The sequence below is a fragment of the Salvelinus namaycush genome, chromosome 20 (genome assembly GCF_016432855.1).
Source record: "Salvelinus namaycush isolate Seneca chromosome 20, SaNama_1.0, whole genome shotgun sequence".
Classification (NCBI taxonomy): Eukaryota; Metazoa; Chordata; class Actinopteri; order Salmoniformes; family Salmonidae; genus Salvelinus; species Salvelinus namaycush.
In genome coordinates this window covers 5234922-5257609 of record NC_052326.1, presented here as the reverse complement: position 1 = coordinate 5257609, position 22688 = coordinate 5234922, and the positions used below count along the sequence as shown (strand labels likewise).

The 22688-nt window shown below is 43.6% G+C and overlaps 1 protein-coding gene across 1 annotated transcript in view; it reads left to right on the top strand.

Annotated features, from left to right (window-relative positions):
* Window positions 1–22688, top strand: part of LOC120065561 (receptor-type tyrosine-protein phosphatase T-like) — a 394361-nt gene that overhangs the window by 57622 nt on the left and 314051 nt on the right. The window contains exon 6 of the mRNA XM_039016626.1: window positions 22–196. Within this exon, the coding sequence (XP_038872554.1) occupies window positions 22–196 (175 nt within the window). The remainder of the gene's footprint in view (window positions 1–21; window positions 197–22688) is intronic.

The following is a 22688-nucleotide window of genomic DNA, read 5'->3' as shown; positions in this document are numbered from 1 at the left end:
TCTGTCTCTCTCCATCTACAGCAGTGGAATGGTAAAGACACAGCCCTCATGGTGACGCGGGTGGTGAACCACCGGCGTTTCTCGGCCACCGTCAGCGTCGGGGACACGTCTCAGAGAAGCACCAGCCGCTATCGCTGTGTCATCCGCTCCGATGGTGGCTCCGGGGTCTCCAACTACGCAGAGCTAATCGTCAAAGGTACGGCTAACGTACTAACGGCTTACCTGCTAAAAGCTAGCAGGTAAAGGCTAACGGCTAGGCTACCGGCTAGGCTAACGCTAGGCTTCCTTAATACCAGGCTATTACCAGTCAGTCAGAACTCCGCTGGGTTCCTCCACAGTCATCTGAGCAGCAAACCCCTCATTATTTCAGCCACCATCAGCAGTGTGCATTCCATTCCACTATTTCCCCCTTCTCCCATTTACTAATGCATACTAATTTCGCCTTGAACAAAAACAAAGAGAACATTATGGTTAAGAGAGTGGAAAACAAGGGTTGCTTCACAGATAGCGTAGACTGCTGGGTAATCGTCTGGTATTGTAGGATGGGTGGGCACACTCTCCGCTTTCTTCTGAGAAGGGCATTGTAAATAACCTGAAATAGCCTATATATTTGTTCTATCACTTCTCCCCTCAGAAAAGGAGGACTTCTTGGTATATGGCTCAGAAAAACATGCTTCCCCCTCCTCTCTCGCTCTTTTCCTCCCTCCCTCCTCCCATCCTGTGCAGATTCAGCCAGCCATTGTTCCTACCCCGGGTGGTTTGCCTAGCCAAACAAACCTTTAATGCTGATATTTAACCGCTAATCTGGCACTTTGATTCCCGCTCAGTGCCTATATGTGTGGGGAACAGGGGCAAGCTGGCCCTGCTTAGCAGAAGCTGGCACTAAATCACTCCTGTGATGCACCTGGAAACCATAGTAGACTGCCTAACCTTGAGTTGTTTGTGCACCTGGTTTCTTGGCTCAGGCCTATGGGCCTATAGCCAAGGGCCTTTGTAGTGCATCAGGCCTGGATCGGTGCACCTCAGCTGGACTGGAGGCTATTAAAATCCAGGCCTTGTGGCTACTGTGTCCACTGGTCTCATCCTTGGTGTTTGATTAGCATCCTTGGTGTTTGAGAGTTGATTAGCTCAGAGTTTCCTGAACTTGGTCCTGAGTTAAAAGGTCTGTGGAATGGCGTGAACAATGTATTAGTCAGCCTCATCATACATACAGTACGTTGACTAATTTACTTGTGGAACAGTGCATGCAGTGCAACCTAGGAAGAAACCTAGAGAGGAACCAGGCTCTGATGGGTGGCCTTCTGGCTGTGCCGGTTGGAGATTCTAATAATACTTGGCCATTAAGGCCAGATTGTTCTTCAAGATGTGCAAAAGTTCATAGATGACCAGCAGGGTCAAATAATAATATTGTTAAGTGTTTCTTGTTTCTATTGGTACAGCAAATGGAAGTGGTTAATTGACACAGGTGTTTGCGTTCAGTAATTGTGTCACCTGCCATCTTAAAGTACACTACCCGTCAAACATTTTTGAACACTTACGTACTCATTCAAGGGTTTTTCTTTATTTTTACTATTTTCTACATTGTAGAATAATATTGAAGACATCAACACTATGAAATAACACATATGGAATCATGTAGTAAGCAAAAAAGTGTTAAACAAATCAATATATATTTCAGATTCTTCAAAGTAGCCACCCTTTGCCTTGTTGACAACTTTGCACACTCTTGGCAACCAGCTTCATGAGAAATGCTTTTCCAACAGTCTTTAAGGAGTATATGCCACATATGCTGAGCACTTGCTGGCTGCTTATCTTTCACTCTGCTGTCCAACTCATCCCAAACCATCTCAATTGGGTTGAGGTGAGGTGATGGTGGAGGCCAGGTCATCTGATGCAGCACTCCATCACTCTCCTTCTTGGTAAAATAGCCCTTACACAGGCTGGAGGTGTGTTGGGTCATTGTCCTGTTGAAAAACAAATGATAGTCCCACTAAGCGCAAACCAGATGGCATGGCGCATTGCTGCAGAATGCTGTGGTAGCCATGCTGGTTAAGTGTGACTTGAATTCTAAATATCGATTTTTTTATTTAACGTTCACTAAATTAGCAAAAGTCTCTAAAAACATGTTTTAACTTTGTCATTATTGTGTGTAGATGGGTGAAAATGTGAAAATGTATGAATACTTTCTGAAGGCACTGTAGCTACACCTGTAGGCATATTATTTTGGGATTTGTCCCGCAGGAAAGATCTAACAACAGACATACGGAGAGATGAGATGAAACAAAACTAGACAGTTATAGAATATTGTGTTGACAGCTAAGCTCGCATTCAACTCACAGTTGTTGACATTGTTTCAGCGGTAACATGTCTTTACATGAGCTGATAAAACTTAGTTGCAAGCTTCTTTTGTAGCACGGTGTTGTCGAACGAGTGTCTCATGAAACACATTCCAGACACTGGTACATCTTGCTATCTTGGCATAACTGGGATGTGACAGAGAAATATCAGCTAGCTAGATAGGCTAGCCAGCTGCAGCTATTGCCAAGCTAAGCTAGCTAGCTGCTGTCAGGTTGGTTAAACACAAGGTCAACACAGGCTTTAGCCAACACCTATAAATTAATAGCTAATCAAGTCCTCCACTTCAAAATGTCTCTCCATAGCAAAGCTAGCTTATGGAGTGATCTAAAGTCTCCAAGTCCCTGCCGCTGAAAAACATCCCCACAGCATGATGCTGCCACCACCAGGTTTCCTCCAGATGTGACGCTTGGCATTCAGGCCAAAGAGTTCAATCTTGATTTCTTCAGACCAGAGAATTTTATTTATCATTGTCTGAGAGTCCTTTAGGTGCCTTTTGGCAAGCACAAGCGGGCTGTCATGTGCCTTTTGCTGAGGAGTGGCTTCCATCTGGCCACTCTACCATAAAGGCCTGATTGGTGTAGTGCTGTAGAGATGGTTGTCCTTCTGGAAGAGCTCTGTCAGAGTGATCATCGGGTTCTTGGTCACCTCTATGACTAAGGCCCTTCTCCCCCGATTGCTCAGTTTGGTTGTGCTGCCAGCTCTAGGAAGAGTCTTGGTGGTTTCAAACTTCTTCCATGTAAGAATGATGGAGGCCACTGTGTTTTTGGGGACCTTCAATGCTGCAGAAATGTTTTGGTACACTTTCCATTTACATAAGAATTGACACCCCTGAGTCAATACATGTCAGAATCACCTTTGGCAGCGATTAGGGCTGGGTAAGAGGTTTGCACACCTGGATTGTACAAGAGTTGAACATTATTCTTTAAAAAATGATTCAAGCTGTGTCAAGTTGGTTGTTGATCATTGCTAGACAGCCATTTTCAAATCTTGCCATAGATTTCCAAGCCAATTTAAGTCAAAACTGTAATTAGGTCACTCAGGAACAGTCAATGTGTATATTTTGTGTATATTTTGCCTTGTGTTTTAGGTTATTGTCCTACTGAAAGGGGAAATGTGTACCTGAGATTACAAGCCCATATCTGCATTGCTCACTGAAGTAGAAACGGATATTAATGACCAAAAGTACTCTGGAAAGACAGTGTAGTAAAGCACCAAACCAGGAAGCTGGAATATGGAATACTTTACTGTATCTCTGACTCATTTTTGGTATCTCACAGATCAATGGTAAAGCACTGCTTTGATAGGATTTTTGATCGCCCAAATAAGATCTGAGTTGTTTTATTCATGTCGAAGGGGTTTAATTAAATCAGACTATCTGAAGGGATTGAGATGCATTCAGACCCCCTATGGGGCGCAATGTAAACCCATCAGACTGAATTAGCTTTAGGGGCTTGGAGAGGTCAGCCAAGGGGGAAATACTGAACGTATGGGAGCCACATGAGATCAGCCAAGGATAGGATTTAGGTTTGGTGGAATATGCATCTGATGACTGGCAGCAGACCAAGTTCCTCCATGTTACAGTATACAGTAGCGTATCTGTTATTGACTTTGACCTGTTGTGTATGTTCATTAACACGGTACTTCATTGTGTTTATCTGTCGGCCCAAGCCTCGTATTCAGGCCCTGTGTGTAACTAACTGACCCTCCTCTGCCCATTCATCGCCATTTACCCGTTGTTGTTGTCTTAGCTGATTACCTGTTGTTGTCTCACCCGTTGTTGTCTTAGCTCTCCCAATCAACACCTGTGATTGCATTTTGCCTCTATCTAATGTCAATATATATATATATCTTTTTTTACCTTTATTTAACTAGGCAAGTCAGTTAAGAACAAATTCTTATTTTCAATGACGGCCTAGGAACAGTGGGTTAACTGCCTTGTTCAGGGGCAGAACGACAGATTTTCACCTAGTCAGCTCAGGGATTCAATCTTGCAACCTTTTGGTTACTAGTCCAACGCTCTAACCACTAGGCTACCTGCCGCCCCAAATATGCCTGGTTGTTCTTTAATATGCCTTGTATACTGTTGTTTAGGGCAGCTCTCATTGTTTTATTTTACTGCGGAGCCCCTAGTTCTGCTCAACATGCCTCAGATAGCCCCCTTGTACCATCCCCCACACATGCAGAGACCGCACCTAGCTTAACTGGCGCCTCCAGCGATGCAGTCTTTCTCATCGTCACTCAATGCCTAGGTTTACCCCCACTGTACTCGCACCATACCATACTCATGTATGTACACTATGCCCTGAATATATCCTACCACGCGCAGAAATCTGCTCCTTTTATTAGACGACCAGTTCTTATAGACTTTAGCCGTACCCTCATCCTACTCCTCTGTTCCTCTGGTGATATAGAGGTTAACCCAGGCCCTGTGTGTCCCCAGGCACTCTCATTTGTTGACTTCTGCAACCGTAAAGCCTTGGGTTCATGCATCAGAAGCGTCCTCCCTCAGTTTGCTTTATTCACTGCTTTAGCACACTCCGCCAACCCTGATGTCCTAGCCCTGTCTGAATCCTAGCTTAGGAAGGCCACCAAAAATTCTGCGATTTCCATCCCCAACTCCAACATTTTCCGTCAAGACAGAACTGGGCCGGAATTGCAATCTACTGTAGAGATAGCCTGCAGAGTTCTGTCATACTATACAGGTCTATGCCCAAACAGTTTGAGCTTCTACTTTTAAAGATCCTTCTCTCCAGAACTAAGTACCTCACTGTTTCCGGTTGTTATAGACCCACCTCAGCTCCCAGTTGTGCCCTGGACACCAAATGTGAATTGATTGCCCCCCATCTATCATCAGAGTTCGTACTGCTAGGTGACCTAAATTGGGATATGTTTAACATCCCGGTCGTCCTACAATCTAAGCTAGATGCCCTCAATCTCACACAAATTATCAAGGAACATACCAGGTACAACCCCAAACCGTAAACATGGGCACCCTCATAGATATCATCCTGACCAACTTGTCCTCTAAATACACCTCTGCTGTTTTCAACCAGGATCTCAGCGATCACTGCCTCATTGCCTGCTTCCGTTATGGGTCCGCGGTCAAACGACCACCCCTCATCACTGTCAAATGCTCCCTAAAACACTTCTGCAAGCCAACCTTTCTAATCGACCTGGCCCGGGTATCCTGGAAGGATATTGACCTCATCCTGTCAGTAGAGGATGCCTGGTTGTTCTTTAAAAGTGCTTTCCTCACCATCTTAAATAAGCATGCCCCATTCAAAAAATGTAGAACTAAGAACAGATATAGCCCTTGGTTCACTCCAGACTTGACTACCCTTGACCAGCACAAAGACACCCTGTGGCGTACTGCACTAGCATCGAATAGTCCCCGCGATATGCAACTTTTCAGGGAAGTCAGGAACCAATACACACAGTCAGTTAGGAAAGCAAAGGCTAGCTTTTTCAAACAGAAATTTGCATCCTGCAGCACTAATTCCAAAAAGTTTTGGGACACTGTAAAGTCCATGGAGAATAAGAGTACCTCCTCCCAGCTGCCCACTGCACTGAGAATAGGAAACACTGCCACCACTGATAAATCCATGATAATCGAGAATTTCAATAAGCATTTCTCTACGGCTGGCCATGCTTTTCACCTGGCTACCCCGACCAACAGCTCAGCAACCCCTGCATCAACTGGCCCAAGCCCCCACCCCCCTGCTTCTCCTTCACCCAAATCCAGACAGCTGATGATCTGAAAGAGCAGCAAAATCTGGATCACTACAAATCAGCTGGGCTAGACAATCTGGACCCTCTCTTTCTAAAATAATAAAAGACAGTACTCTGCAGCCGTCTTCATCGACCTGGCCAAGGCTTTCGACTCTGTCAATCACCGTATTCTCATCGGCAGACTCAACAGATTGCTTTCTCTAATGACTGCCTCACCTGGTTTACCAACTACTTCTCAGATAGAGTTCAGTGTGTCAAATCGGAGGGCCAGTTGTCCGGACCTCTGGCAGTCTCTATGGGGGTGCCACAGGGTTCAATTCTCGGGCCAACTCTTTTCTCTGTATATATCCATGATTCTTTGATCCACCTCTACGCAGACGACATTTCTGTATACATCTGGCACTTCTTTGGACACTGTGATAACAAACCTCCAAACGAGCTTCAACGCCTTACAACACTCCTTACGTTGCCTCCAACTGCTCTTTAAAGCTAGTAAAACTAAATGCATGCTCTTCAACCGATCGCTGCCCGCACCCGACCGCCCGACAAGAATCACTACTCTGGACGGTTCTGACTTAGAATATGTGGACAACTACAAATACCTTTGGATTCTGGCTAGACTGTAAACTCTCCCTCCAGACTCACAGTAAGCATCTCCAATCCAAAGTTAAATCTAGAATCGGCTTCCTATTTTGCAGCAAAGCCTCCTTCACTCATGCTGCCAAACATACCCTCGTAAAACTGACTATCCTACCGATCCTTGACTTCGGCGATGTCATTTACAACATAGCCTCCAACACTACTCAGCAAATTGGATGCAGTCTTTCACAGTGCCATCCGTTTTTTCACCAAAGGCACATATACTACCCACCACTGCGACCTGTATCAGTCAAACTGGGCTCAGTGTTTGGGGTGGTGTTGGCTGTTTTTGATTGGATGTTGAGCTGAGAACACGAGCCATCGGCATCATCTGTCTCTCCCCAACATGCACTCCTCCTGGGACCTTTTGTGTGTGTGTGTGTGTGAGGGTGTGTGTGCTTGCACGCGTGCATGTGTTTGGTTGCGTGCCAGGGAGTGGGTGTTTCTGTGCTGTCTGTGCTGGCAGCTCAGGTGTTCAATGGAACTGGCATCAGCCAAGGGAATTCTAGGGTGCCAACGCAACGCTGATGTACAACAAGAGAGACCTGCGTGTGTCCAAAAGGCGATGTAGGAGGGGCTGCCACGCAATATGCTGCATCGCTTAATGTGCTAAGTGGAACATGGATTAATTAATATGTTGTGCAGCCAGTTGAGACGACAGGAAATCTGGACCTGTTATGATATTGCAAAGCTTTATTAGTCAGCTGTATTAGTTTACGTGTCCTGGTTTCAATGATAACATGACAACCATGACACTGTGTTATGAGTCATAGCGTCGGGGCAGTTTGCAGTTTAAGGTAAGCTGTTCATACTGTATATTATTCTGAATTTCTGAGGTGATGAGACAATCATTTTACAGCATAGATACATTGATTATACAGAGTTATAGTGAAACATATTAGTGCCTACATTATATATATACACAGTTGAAGTCGGAAGTTTAAGTACACTTTACCCAAATGCGTTTAAACTCAGTTTTTCACAATTCCTGACATTTAATCCTCGTAAAAATTCCCTGTTTTAGGTCAGTTAGGATCACCACTTTATTTTAAGAATGTGAAATGTCAGAATAATAGCAGAGAGAATGATTTGTTTCAGCTTTTGTTTCTTTCATCACATTCCCAGTGGGTCAGATGTTTACATACACTCAGTTAGTATTTGGTAGCATTGCCTTTAAATTGTTTAACTTGGGTCAAACGTTTCAGGTAGCCTTCCACAAGCTTCCCACAATAAATTGTGTGAATTTTGGCCCATTCCTCCTGACAGAGCTGGTGTAACTGAGTCAGGTTTGTAGGCCTCCTTGATCACACACGCTTTTTCAGTTCTGCCCACAAATTTTCTTTACGATTGAAGTCAGGTCTTTGTGATGGCCACTCCAATACCTTGACTTTGTTGTCCTTAAGCCATTTTGCCACAACTTTGGAAGTATGCTTGGTGTCATTGTCAATTTGGAAGACACATTTGCAACCAAGCTTTAACTTCATGACTGATGTCTTGAGATATTGCTTCAATATATCCACACAATTTTCCTTCCTCATGATGCCATCTATTTTGTGAAGTGCACCAGTCCCTCTTGCAGCAAAGCACCAACACAACATGATGCTGCCACCCCCGTGCATCACGGTTGGGATGGTTTTGTTCGGCTTGCAGGCCTCCCCCTTTTTCCTCCAAACATAATGATGGTCATTATGGCCACACAGTTCTATTTTTGTTTCATCAGACCAGAGGACATTTCTCCAAAAAGTACGATCTTTGTCCCCATGTGCAGTTGCAAATCGTAGTCTGGCTTTTTTATGGCGGTTTTGGAGCAGTGGCTTCATCCTTGCAGAGCGGCCTTTCAGGTTATGTCCATATAGGACTTGTTTTACTGTTGATATAGATCCGGTAGATAACAGGAAATGCGATAGGCTAAAGTACAGGCAGGGAATAGGCAAAAGGTGTTGTTAGTTTTTGCCTGCCTCACTATCATACACAGGAGGAGTAAATCACAGGATACCCAGCGCTCTGAAAGACGTGTCACAAAACAAACAATACCTCACAGTGATGGTGTGCAAAGAGGCACTGAACTAAATGGTGTGTGAACAGGTGATTAGAATTCAGGTGATTGGGATCTGGAGAGTGAGCCGCGTTCAGGGAATCTAGGTGTTTGAGAGTGTGGGCTGGAAAGTGAGCTCCGTTCAGGGGATCTACGTGTTTGATGGTGTGAGTTGGAAGCAGACGTTACAAGTACACGCTATATAATATATACAATGACAGTTATTTGTCCTTTCGCTCACATGTAACGCCTTGCTTCTTAAGCCACCTTAACCCATACACATTTGTCTCGAGATGGGTTACTGAGGTTTACTGCACAAACCCACTCCTGTTTCCCAAGATAAATAATTGCGAGAAGCTGGTAAATTATTTCTATGAACAGCATGATGTCATCTGTTAAATGATACGCTATGTCTAATTCTGAGTTCTCTGTGGCCTTATCTGCTCTGCTATGTGCATGATCAATCCTCAACTCTGTGTTTGTGAGTGTGTGCGTTGTTTACCTACAGTAGGCTACACAAAGTCACCATGAATTAAAATCGCACACCTTGTTTATCCTGAAACTGTACACATGACCTTGAAATGCAGTTAGTAGCACACGCAAACAAAATTGGCTCCTACTTTTGAGCTACCGGTAGGATAGGCTTATACTTTTATTTATTCAAAAATGAATAAAAGCAGTCCAATTTCATATTGAGCCTTATCCCAAACCCTTCCTTCATGTAGCTCACCCCTGTAGCTTGTAATCACTGACCCCTGACTTGCAATCTTCCTCATTTTCTCTACTGTGCTGCACAGCTACCCTCTCAGCTTGTACTGGGTGTAGGCCTATGTTTCCTCGTTCTCCATCTTCCTCTTCAGCATCAACACCAAGTTTGTGTAGCCAGAAGACTCAAGTCTCATTGTTTTTATAACACTGGCTATATTTGGATACGATGTAGGCTAGCCTATGTGTTTTGACCGATTTGGGAAAATCCTGATTTATTCTTGGCCTACTGTATGTCAGGTGTTGATTTATTTATCATAGCCTAGCATTCCTATGAATAGGCCTGCGTTAATGAAGAAGGCCCAGAAGAAGGCCCAACATTTGTTTTATGAAGTGTTTTGTTAATTTGAACCTGTTCTATTTTTCAAATCAAATCTACGTTTATTTGTCACGTGCCCCGAATACAACAGGTGTAGGGCTTAGGGCTTGCAGTGAAATGCTTACTTACAGGCTCTAACCAGTAGTGCGAAAAAAAGGTGTGTGTGTGTGTGTAGGTAAGTAAAGACATAAAACAACAGTAAAAAGAGATTTGAAAATAACAGTAGCAAGGCTATATACAGACACCAGTTAGTCAGGCTTATTGAGGTAGTATGTACATGTACGTATGGTTAAAGTGACTATGCATATATGATGAACAGAGAGTAGCAGTAGCGTAAAAGAGGGGTTGACGGGTGGTGGGACACAATGCAGATAGTCCGGGTAACCATTTGGTTACCTGTTCAGGAGTCTTATGGCTTGGGGGTAAAAACTGTTGAGAAGCCTTTTTGTCCTAGACTTGGCACTCCAGTACCGCTTGCCATGCGGTAATAGAGAGAACAGTCTATGACCTGGGTGGCTGGGGTCTTTGACAATTTTTAGGGCCTTCCTCTGACACCACCTGGTGTAGAGGTACTGGATGGCAGGCAGCAATGCACCAGTGATGTACTACGCCGTACGCACTACCCTCTAAAGTGCCTTGCGGTCGGAGGCCGAGCAATTACCATACCAGGCAGTGATGCAACCGGTCAGGATGCTCTTGATGTTGCAGCTGTAGAACCTTTTGAGGATCTCAGGACCCATGCCAAATCTTTTTAGTTTCCTGAAGGGGAATAGGCTTTGTTGTGCCCTCTTCACGAATGTCTTGGTGTGTTTGGACCATGTCAGTTTGTTGTTGATATGAACACAAGGATCTTGAAGCTCTCAACCTGCTCCACTACAGCCCCCGTCGATGAGAATGGGGGCGTGCTCGGTGCTCCTTTTCCTGTAGTCCACAATCATCTCCTTAGTCTTGGTTACGTTGAGGGATAGGTTGTTATTCTGGCACCATCCGGCCATGTCTCTGACCTTCTCCCTATAGGCTGTCTCGTCGTTGTCGGTGATCAGGCCTACCACTGTTGTGTCGTCTGCAAACTTAATGATGGTGTTGGAGTCGTGCCTGGCCATGCAGTCGTGGTTGAATAGGGAGCACAGGAGGGGACTGAGCACGCACCCCTGGGGAGCTCCAGTGTTGAGGATCAGCGTGGCAGATGTGTTGCTACCTACCCTCACCACCTGGGGGCGGCCCGTCAGGAAGTCCACGATCCAGTTGTAGAGGGAGGTGTGTAGTCCCAGGTTCCTTAGCTTAGTGATGAGCTTTGAGGGTACTATGGTGTTGAACGCTGAGCTGTAGTCAATGAATAGCATTCTCACATAGGTGTTACTTTTGTCCAGGTGGGAAAGGGCAGTGTGGAGTGCAATAGAGATGGCATCATCTGTGGATCTGTTTGGGTGGTATGCAAATTGGAGTGGGTCTAGGGTTTCTGGGATAAGGGTGTTGATGTGAGCCATTACCAGCCTTTCAAAGCACTTCATGGCTACGGACGTGAGTGCTATGGGTCTGTAGTCATTTAGGCAGGTTGCCTTTGTGTTCTTGGGCACAGGGGCTATGGTGGTCTGCTTGAAACATGTAGGTATTACAGACTCAATCAGGGACATGTTGAAAATGTCACTGAAGACACCTGCCAGTTGGTCAGCACATGCCCGGAGCACACGTCCTGGTAATCCATCTGGCCCCGCAGCCTTGTGCACTGACCTGTTTAAAGGTCTTACTCACATTGGTTACGGAGAGCGTGATCACACAGTCGTCCGGAACAGCTGATCTCATGCATGCCTCAGTGTTGCTTGCCTCGAAGCGAGCATAGAAATGATTTAGCTCGTCTGGTAGGCTCGTGTCACCGGGCAGCTCGCGGCTGTGCTTCCCTTTGTAGTCTGTAATAGTGTGCAAGCCCTGCCACATCCGACGAGCATCGGAGCCAGTGTAGTATGATTCAATCTTAGCCCTGTATTGAAGCTTTGCCTGTTTGATGGTTCGTCGCAGGGCATAGCGGGATTTCTTGTAAGCTTCCGGGTTAGAGTCCGGTACCTTGAAAGCGGCAGCTCTACTCTTTAGCTCAGTACGAATGTTGCCTGTAATCCATGGCTTCTGGTTGGGGTATGTACATACAGTCACTGTGGGGACGACGTCCTCGATGCACTTATTGATAAAGCCAGTGACTGATGTGTTGTATTCCTCAATGTCATCGGAAGAATCCCGGAACATGTTCCAGTCTGTGATAGCGAAACAGTCCTGTAGTTTAGCATCTGCTTCATCTGACCACTTTTTTTTTTATTTTAATTTTCTGTTTTTTTTAATTTGTTATTTTTTTATTAAAAAAAAAAAAAAAAATCCCCTTTTCTCCCCAATTTTCGTGGTATCCAATCGCTAGTAATTACTATCTTGTCTCATCGCTACAACTCCCGTACGGGCTCGGGAGTGACGAAGGTCGAAAGCCATGCGTCCTCCGAGGCACAACCCAACCAAGCCGCACTGCTTCTTTAACACAGCGCGCCTCCAACCCGGAAGCCAGCCGCACCAATGTGTCGGAGGAAACACCGTGCACCTGGCCCCCTTGGCTAGCGCGCACTGCGCCCAGCCCGCCACAGGAGTCGCTGGAGCGCGATGAGACAAGGGAATCCTACCGGCCAAACCCTCCCTAACCCGGACGACGCTAGCCCAATTGTGCGTCGCCCCACGGACCTCTCGGTCGCGGCCGGCTGCGACAGAGCCTGGGGGCGAACCCAGAGACTCTGGTGGCGCAGTTAGCACTGCGATGCAGTGCCCTAGACCACTGCGCCACCCGGGAGGCCCCCATCTGACCACTTTTTTATAGACCGAGTCACTGGTGCTTGTAAGCAAGAATCTGCAGGAATCAGGTGATTCAGGTTGTTTCAAAACCCCAACGACATAAATAAACATTTAAAACAAGACTTGGCTTGAGAGATGATCATTGACTTTATTGCTTTAGAGTAAGTATAGGTTTTTAGGCTAATGAATGATAACGAATGCAATAAGAAAATGTAAGATTTTATATAAAATACACCTTAGAACGGCACATGATTCTGTACGATGGTTTTATATGCTTTAGAATGACCCTTCTGCTTTTGCCGGGAAATACTGGGTTATCCGGGAGAAAAGTGATTTATTTTCAGATTGGAAAATATTAAACCCCAGTGTGAGTGGGGCTGACAATTTTAATTGTTTTAATTTTGGGGGGTTGAGTTTCCTCCAGTGGTCGGGAACCAATATAGCATATGAAAATTTCATAAGCCATGCATTTAAAAAAAATATGACAGGACATTAGCTTTAAAACTGCCACTTTTTCTCTCAACCTCATGACAAAATGTGTATAATAGCAGGAAATTTGTTCTAAAACAGCGACCTTTTCTCTCAGCCTCATGGCAAGCCCTAATGAACATCTTAATATGTTCCGTTTTCATTCAAATGTGTTAGATTGTAACCTGAAAATGCATTTCAAACCAGCTTTTGAACCAGCACATACTTGGTTAAAATATGTTTAAATGACAATGTAATGCAATATATGCATTTCAAATATTTTTGTTGCAATATAAGCTACACCTTTCCATGGCTATACATGGAACTGTCACACTAAAAAACATTGTTAACATGTTAAAATATTGTATTTTAAAGTAAAAATCTATCCTCTGGGGCTTTACCATTTAAAAACAATTCAAGAGGGTTGAAAGAAGACTTTTTCATCAATGGTGCAGCTACAAGGCCTTTTTATCTGAGTCTTAAGAACCTGTCATCACATAGGAATAACATATTATCAGTCTTGAACTCATGAACTGACAAACATGAATGACTTCTGTGAAGTGTGAGACAGTGATATCTATGATGCCAACGTTTACTTACTAGTAATGACAGCTACTGAGCCATTCTCTTGACAGATGCTGTCATAATATGGACACTGCAATTATGGGCTGTGTGACAACCACTTGAAGTGCCGAGCTATCGTCCTCCTCACACCAATCCTCAGCACAATCATAATGACCTGTGTGTGTGTGTCTTTGCACGCCTGTGTGTGCCGTGTTTGCATGCACATGTGTGTGTATGCGTCGTTCTTTCGTGTGTGTGTGTGTCAGGCACTGTACGTGACACGCTCCACCTGTCTCCCTAACTCTGTCCTCTGGGCTCCCCCAAGGCGCTCTCCTGTAGTTGAATATCCAGCGCCAGGTCAGTCAGTTAAGTCATCTTTCATGTGAAGAGGGCAGTGGAGGCATGAGAGAATAATTCAGTGGAGCCATGACTCATTTATTAATAGGTAGTGGGGAAGTCCCTATGGGCCCTCGTCAAAAGTAATGCACTTTAAAGGGAATAGGGTGCCATGTGGGACGCAGGCAAGGAGAGGAAGAGAAGGGTTTGTTGCAGACCTTGACAGTTACCTCCCCCCATCTGCAGAGAAGTGATGGTAGAGATCTACAGCATGTGATATGTCAAGACACTATGACATCATAACCTTTCAGTACTCCAGCCATAGAGATCCTATTACTGTACATGACTAATTATTACTATGAGTATTCTAATTCCTAATTCTATGACTCCAACATACTCCTCTTGTACATTAGAGACTTTTCTGGTGCTGCATTCCATAGTGGCTGTAGATATTTGTTTAAAATATGTGACTCTCCACCTGCATATGGTCTTATGTAGCAACATTTGAAATTGTGTTTTTTACATTGGATAAAAGTAGACTCAGAGCTACAAAATGGTATATCAGACACTGCATTTTTGATGAACAATGGGGATGTAATTCTCCTTTGAAAGTTGATCAACTTGTAAACTCACTTTTGAGAAAATGGCCATTGAATATTTTGGTATCGAATGATGAGCTCTTCTTTGTCTACACCCATTCAACAGCGTTCACACCCTCTTAAGCTTTGGCCCCACCCATCTCGTTTTGCGCTCGGCGCATTCAGGGCGCACACTTGACGCTCTGGCCAATGATTTGTTTACCTCAGGATAACATGAAAACAGCCTAACCAGCTCTGCTGGCAACAATTTCATTACGCTTTTTTGCCGACGTTTACTGACTGTACACTTTAGCTTAAGACATGTAGCTAGCTAGGTAAAAAATTAACCTAGCTAGGTAAACAATGTGTAAGAACACACATCACATAACGTTAGCACCTTTTTTTAACTAGGTAGGCCAATTGAGAACACGTTCTCATTTACAACTGCGACCTGGCCAAGATAAAGCAAAGCAGTGTGACAAAAACAACAAAGAGTTACACATGGGATAAACAATCGTACAGTCAATAACACAATAGAAAAATATGTATACAGTGTTTACAAATTAAGTAAGGAGGTAAGGCACTAAATAGGCCAATAGTGGCGAAGTAATTACAACTTAGCAATTTACACTGGAGTGATAGATGTGCAGATGAGGATGTGCAAGTAGAAATACTGGTGTGCAAAAGAGAAGAAAAACAAAAACAAATATGGGGATGAGGTAGGTATTTGGTTGGTTGGATGGGCTATTTACAGATGGGCTGTGTACAGCTGCAGCGATCGGTAAGCTGCTCTGACAGCTGATGCTTAAAGTTAGTGAAGGAGATATAAGTCTCCAACTTCAGTGATTTTTGCAATTCGTTCCTGTCACGGCCGTGGACCAAGGTGCAGCGTGGTGAGCATACATTTTCTTTTATTGAATAAAAGATGACGCCGAACAAAACAACAAACACTACAAAAACAAACCGTGAAGCTAAAGGCTAAGTGCCCTAAACAAAAGTACACTTCCCACAAAAACAGGTGGAAAAAAGGGCTACCTAAGTATGGTTCTCAATCAGAGACAACGATAGACAGCTGCCTCTGATTGAGAACCACACCCGGCCAAACACAAAGAAATAGAAAACATAGAAATAAAGAAACTAGAATGCCCACACTAGTCACACCCTGGCCTAACCAAAATAGAGAATAAAAACCTCTCTATTGCCAGGGCGTGACAGTTCCAGTCATTGTCAGCAGAGAACTGGAAGGAAAGGCGACCAAACGAGGTGTTGGCTTTGGGGATGACCAGTGAAATATACCTGTTGGAACTCGAATGAGCCAGCCAGCTAGTGTTAGCTAGTTAAACAACAATGAACATAGTGCCAAATCATGTCGTTACTACCCTGCATGAATCTGCTGGGAGCTAACCATCAGATTCAATGTTAGCTTGCTAACATTAGGCTCTAACTGGCAAAGCAAACGGCTCTGGGATACGAATAATAACATCATACATGTAACATTAGCTAGGGAGCCAGCTAGCTAACGTTAGATAGCTAGCTAACAGTACACATTATCTTAAGACATGTAGCTAACTAGCTAGGTAAACAGTGAACCCACGTGTGAGATCCCACATGTCACGGTTCTGGGATACGACTAATGTCATACAAGTAACGTTAGCTAGGGAGCCAGCCAGCTAATGTTAGCTAGCTAGCTAACAGTACACTTTAGCTTGAAATGACACCACTTTCTGTCAAAATTAGAAACGTGTAAAATCTGAAAATGGACGCGTCTCCCTGTCACGGATGCCATGCCACGGTTGCCCTTAGTTTGAAGATGTGATCCGGAGACAGGTGTCTTCCCTATCTCTTTAGCTATCATAATCTAATTCCACTGATTACAAATCTCGATCCTCCAGAAAGTGGAGAGCAACACTTATGCAGCTCTACTACACAATAAAAAAAATGTTAAAGCCGCGTTCAACAGGATTACCAACACTGACTGACCAGTTCAAATAGACAGAATCCTTCTATATGGCAGACCAATCCGAACTCCTCTCTCGGCATGTACTGCCCACTCATTATCTCAACCAATTATGGCTTGTGGGAAGGTTGCTGACTTTTTCTGTGGCTTAAGTAACAAGGCTCGTAATTTAACAATTTTATTCATATTTACAGATACAAGTTTGTTATTAAGGCACATGAAAGTTCACATGTTCCAGAAGGCATTTCTGCCCAAAAACGCATATTGCTTTAAAAAAAAACAACAACATTCAAATGGCTCTCCTGTGAAGTTGTGACTTGCGACATACGCCTAGTTTCCTGAAACGGGTCACATATATCCACATTTCCATTTCCAAGTATACCTCCAAGTATACCATTTTCGAAGTATACATCCCGGATACAAATCTTCATTAATTATATTTTCATTTCCGTACTTGTTAGAGCAAGTCAGAGATGATAGGCTGCTGAAACCGTTTATGTTGAGAAGAGCGTGGTTCTTTCCAGGTAAATGTTGATGCTCTACTTGTAACTGTAAGTGGTTTGCACATCTCCTTTCCACAAGCCATTTAAAGTTGCTTTAGTTGACTTTCAGCAAATATATAAATGGCATGAACCAAAATCACTTGGACTGCGGCTTGATGGGCGCTCATTTAGCTGACAGCAAGAAGCTCAGTAGATTCTCTCTATCCATCTCACTCTCTCTCACTCACTCGGTGTCTCACACTCCCCCCCCCCATTTCTTGTTTTCTCTCTCTCTCTCTCCCATCTCACTCTCTATCTCTCTCTCCCTCTCTCTCTTTCTCCCTGGCTTAGTGAAGTAAGTAAAAAACAGTCACACAGAATATAATTCCTCCCTTGGTTCGTGGACTCAATACCTACCTGTGAGTCCACCATTGCTTATCTGGTGCAGCTGACCAGATCATCAGTCTGTGAGTATATGGGGGCCCCTACAGAGAAGTAGAGAGCCATTAGAGGTGGGGCCAGAGGTGGGCCCCCACTATAACTGTGTTGGGGGCCTAGGGAAGCAAAAGAGAAAGAGTGAAGCTGTCATGGTGTGATGGCGAAATGGGGAGGCCTACGTTATCTCCAATGAAACAGCCCAGGAAGACCGCATTACCAGAGGATTTGGGGCTGTGCTGCGGCGCTCAGGCAGGAAGCAGCCTGTGAAGAGGCTGAGTTACAGAGATGGATTAGAGAGCCAAAATACTTCAGGGGAGATAAGCAGCCAGCCCAAGAGTTAGCACTTCAAACAGTTTGTGCCAGTTTATTTATTTGTGTGTGTGTGTGTGTGTATATATATATATGTGTGTGTGTGTGTGTGGGGGGGGGGGGGGGGGTCTTTTCCCCCTGCAGCAGTACTGACCACACAGTAACTACTTCAAAACAGCTCATATATTTTTCAGCCTGTATGTTTTCACCCCTGTGCCAAGAGGGAGTAGGTCTATCTTATTTGTCTTCTGGGAGTAGAGAGTGACTGTGTGTGGATGTGTTTGGATGTGTGGACAGAGATGGGTTTGGCGTGTGTGTGTGCACGCATGTACCCCACATGAATAAATACGATAGTATTCACTGTAGTGTTTTTTATTTATGAATTTTATTTCACCTTTATTTAACCAGGTAGGCAAGTTGAGAACACGTTCTCATTTACAATTGCGACAACACAGAGTTACACATGGAGTAAAACAAAGTCAATAATACAGTAGAAAAATAAGTCTATATACAATGTGAGCAAGTGAGGTGAGATAAGGGAGGTGAAGGCAAAAAAAAAGGCCATGGTGGCGAAGTAAATACAATATAGCAAGTAAAACACTGGAATGGTAGATTTGCAGTGGAAGAATGTGCAAAGTAGAGAGAAATAATGGGGTGCAAAGGAGCAAAATAAATAAATACAGTAGGGAAAGAGGTAGTTGTTTGGGCTAAATTATAGATGGGCTATGTACAGGTGCAGTAATCTGTGAGCTGCTCTGACAGCTGGTGCTTAAAGCTAGTGAGGGAGATAAGTGTTTCCAGTTTCAGAGATTTTTGTAGTTCGTTCCAGTCATTGGCAGCAGAGAACTGGAAGGAGAGGCGGCCAAAGGAAGATTTGGTTTTGGGGGTGACCAGAGAGATATACCTGCTGGAGCGCGTGCTACAGGTGGGTGCTGCTATGGTCACCAGCGAGCTGAGATAAGGGGGGACTTTACCTAGCAGGGTCTTGTAGATGACCTGGAGCCAGTGGGTTTGGCGACGAGTATGAAGCGAGGGCCAGCCAACGAGAGCGTACAGGTCGCAGTGATGGGTAGTATATGGGGCTTTGGTGACAAAACGGGTGGTACTGTGATAGACTGCATCCAATTTATTGAGTAGGGTATTGGAGGCTATTTTGTAAATGACATCACCGAAGTCGAGGATTGGTAGGATGGTCAGTTTTACAAGGGTACACGGGTAGAAGGGTTTTTGCGGACATTGCTGTAGTATACTGTAGTATTTTGAGTTTGCTATAGTTTAAATACTGTAGTAAAAAAGTACTATATTCAAATAAAATGTTATTGGTCACATACACAAATTTAGCAGATGTTATTATGCGTGTAGCGAAATATTTGTGAAAATTAGGAGCCAGGAACCAAGCGACCATGTCTATTGGCGAAATCTTGTATTAAAAAGGATTAAAGGATTACATTTATTTTTATCGTCAATTGCACACAAGGTCCAACTGAAACACTTCTGCTTTTAATCCAACCCCTCTGAATCAGAGAGATACGGGGGGCTGCCACTTTGGGCACCCGGGGAGCTGTTGTTGTGGGGGGTTAACTGCCATGATCAAGGGCAGAGCGACAGATTTTTCACCTTGTCAGCTCAGGGAATCGAACTAGCAATCTTTTGGTTACCGGCCCAATGCTCTAACAGTTAGGCTACCTGCCAATAATTACTATACTATAGTAATTACAGTAGTGTTTTTGCAGACTGTAATATATTGTAGTATTCAGTGGCGAATAGTGTCTATAGGACCTAGGCCTTCAGCGGGACCAAAAATCTTCCAATATGTTGTATCAAACAAAAATATCAAGAAAATAACAGAAAACATAGCATCACTTAATGTGCCCGACATTATATCTTCTGTATTCGGACCATTCTAGTTCTAGTTCTTTTGATGACATCATGAATGAATCAAACAGCCACGCTTCGGGCTGCCGCACACACAGAGACAGAACCGGCATGGATACAACATGACAGACACACAGCATAAAATATTGCACCGTTTACACAATTTATGGTAGCCAACACAACTATCACACTATCACCAATAGCAACAACAACAGTGTCACATCAAAGGTGACAGGCTCATGGTGCTGAAAGGACAGCGACTGTAATACCTGTGCACTCCATGGTGCTGAAGGAGAGAACATTTTGGTCAAACACATAGAGACGGTTGATAGACAGGCGACAGCAGTCACACACAGCATCAAATAATGTTAAAGAATATGCAGCCCATTCACTCCAGTAGGCTCCATGAAATCATACCAATACAAAAGCATAACCATTTCGTGTCCAAAATGAAATTAACAAACCAGCTATTACTTCCTATTGCAAATATATTTTATAATGTTCATCACACTATTCGTTGATCTAAAGTTGAAATGCAACAATGTTTCACCGTCATTATTTTCAAAGAGATAGCTAAACGCTGCAACAAAAAACAGTCACACACCAGATTATGATCATTTGTAAACAAAGTTTGAAAGTTAATCTTGAAAAAGGTGATGCTAACAAATTAGCAACAACATTCACCTTGAAGTTGAAAACAGCTGCTGCAGTCGCCATTGTCACACTACAACACAAGCTAGCTAACATTGCCACACTACTACAACACACGCTAGCTAACATTGCCACACTACTACAACACACGCTAGCTAACATTGTCACACTACTACAACACACGCTAGCTAACACTGTCACACTACTACAACACACGCTAGCTAACACTGTCACACTACTACAACACACGCTAGCTAACATTGCCACACTACTACAACGCACGCTAGCTAACATTGCCACACTACTACAACGCACGCTAGCTAAAGTTACTAGCGTTCACGTTGAAATCTACTGATTATTTCCTCTTCCGCTCTCTTCTTCTTCTTCAAAGTTTTATGGAAGACTATACAACCTATTAGTGTATTGACGCCACCTACTGTATTGGCTGTTTATCAGCTTTGTTATTCTGTGTTATGAATTAATTTCCTCTTGCGCTCTTCGAGAAGGCCTAGACCCATCACTTTTCTTTAAATGGTCCCACCCATTGAGGGTCAAAAGGTGATTGGTTCATTCCACTGTCACTCCAAAATTCTACTCTAATACAGTTGAATGGCAGAGGCCTTCTGTCCAGCTTCTGAAGGCCTAGCCATTGGCTGGCTGAGCTAGCTAGATTTTTCTGCCCAGTATTAACCCTTTTCTTTCCAACACAAAATTAAGAGATGAAATCTGAAAATTATTACAATTATTGTACAGATTATTTAGAAATTAAATAGAAATTTAATTACAGAAATATATATTTTTTTATAAATCCTTAGGCCTTCTCTGGCCTAGAAGGCACTGATGGTTCCCCACTGGTAGTATTTACTTTAGTATTTTTGCGGACTGTAGTATTTACTGTAGTGTTTCTACAGACACTAGTATACTGTAGTATTTAATGTAGTGTTTTTGCAGACATTACTGTAGTATTTACTGTAGTTATTTTGTTTGATTTTCTTTGACATAGAAGCAGGGGTTTTCTCCTTGAGGAAAACTACTTGACACATTTGCCATAACCTGTGGGTGGGTAGGACTGGGATCTGAACAGATCCTCTACTGTTTTCTATAACCTGTAGGGAACACAATACTGAATACAGTGTATTTTTGGCATGTAGATTTGTCCCTTATGGGTGGCACACATTGGGATATGGGGAGGGGAATAGGCAGGGTATATGCAAATTAAATAATCAAATCAAACTTTATTTGTCACATGCGCTGAATACAACAAGTGTAGACCTTACTGTGAAATGCTACTGACACGCCCTTGCTTTAATCAAAAGGCAAGGCAACACGAAGGCCAGGGGGAGAAATATATCTGAGTGAGGTTATACAATGATATAGTGAGAGAGAGAGGTAGAGAGAGTGGATATTACTAAAGTTAAAAACTGTAGTGTTTTTGCGAACTGCAGTGTTTATGCAGACATTACTGTAGTATTTACTACAGTGTTTTTTTGTGGATAAAACTGTAGTATTCTACAGTATACAACAAAATGTTATAATAAATACTACACATGATCGAGGGATACTACCGTGTGCAGTATAGTATTATACAGTATGCTACAGTTTACTACAGAATTCTACAGTAAGTACTGTTGTATTCTATAGTAAACTGTAGTATTTTTTTCATGTGAATGTGTGTGCGCACACAGGTGTGCAAGCACGTGTGTGTTTGTGGAGTTGGGATTGCAGGTCAGGTGTCCACAGCGGTGTGTTTCCTTTGAGCAGTGGGAATGGAGGATTCATTCCCTGTGGGGGAGTCATCCACCCCCCCCCCCCCCCCCCGGGGATACGCATTTCATTGCCTCTCTACCTGGACCTCACTCCTTTTGAATGCAAGTGGATGCTTTTTTCTCTACTTTCTCTACTTCTCTCTCACTATATCATTGTATAACCTCACTCAGATCTATTTTTCTCCCTGGCCTTTGTGTTGCCTTGCCTTTTGATTAAAGCATTCTTTGTGGGCATGCACTGGAAAGTAACATCACAGGCAACAAAGGCATTAGCCGAGGGGAGCATATACTGAATACAATACAATCCGTTCCCCCAAATACATATCCAATCACCCTATAATGCAGATAAGACTCCATGTTTCCTCCACAATGGTCAAATCATAGCACTACCGATACAAATAACAATGTATAGCCTATCTAATGCTTATTCCAGCACGTTCAAAAAGTGGGGCTCAAGGTATACTATGACACCAATTCAGAACATGCCGCTATTAGAGAGATATACCAGAGATAGTATAATTCCTGGTGGCGTGTTGTTACACTTCCTTAAATTACCCCCTCTCAGATCCTCAAGCTGTTATCAGCTCTCATTAAAG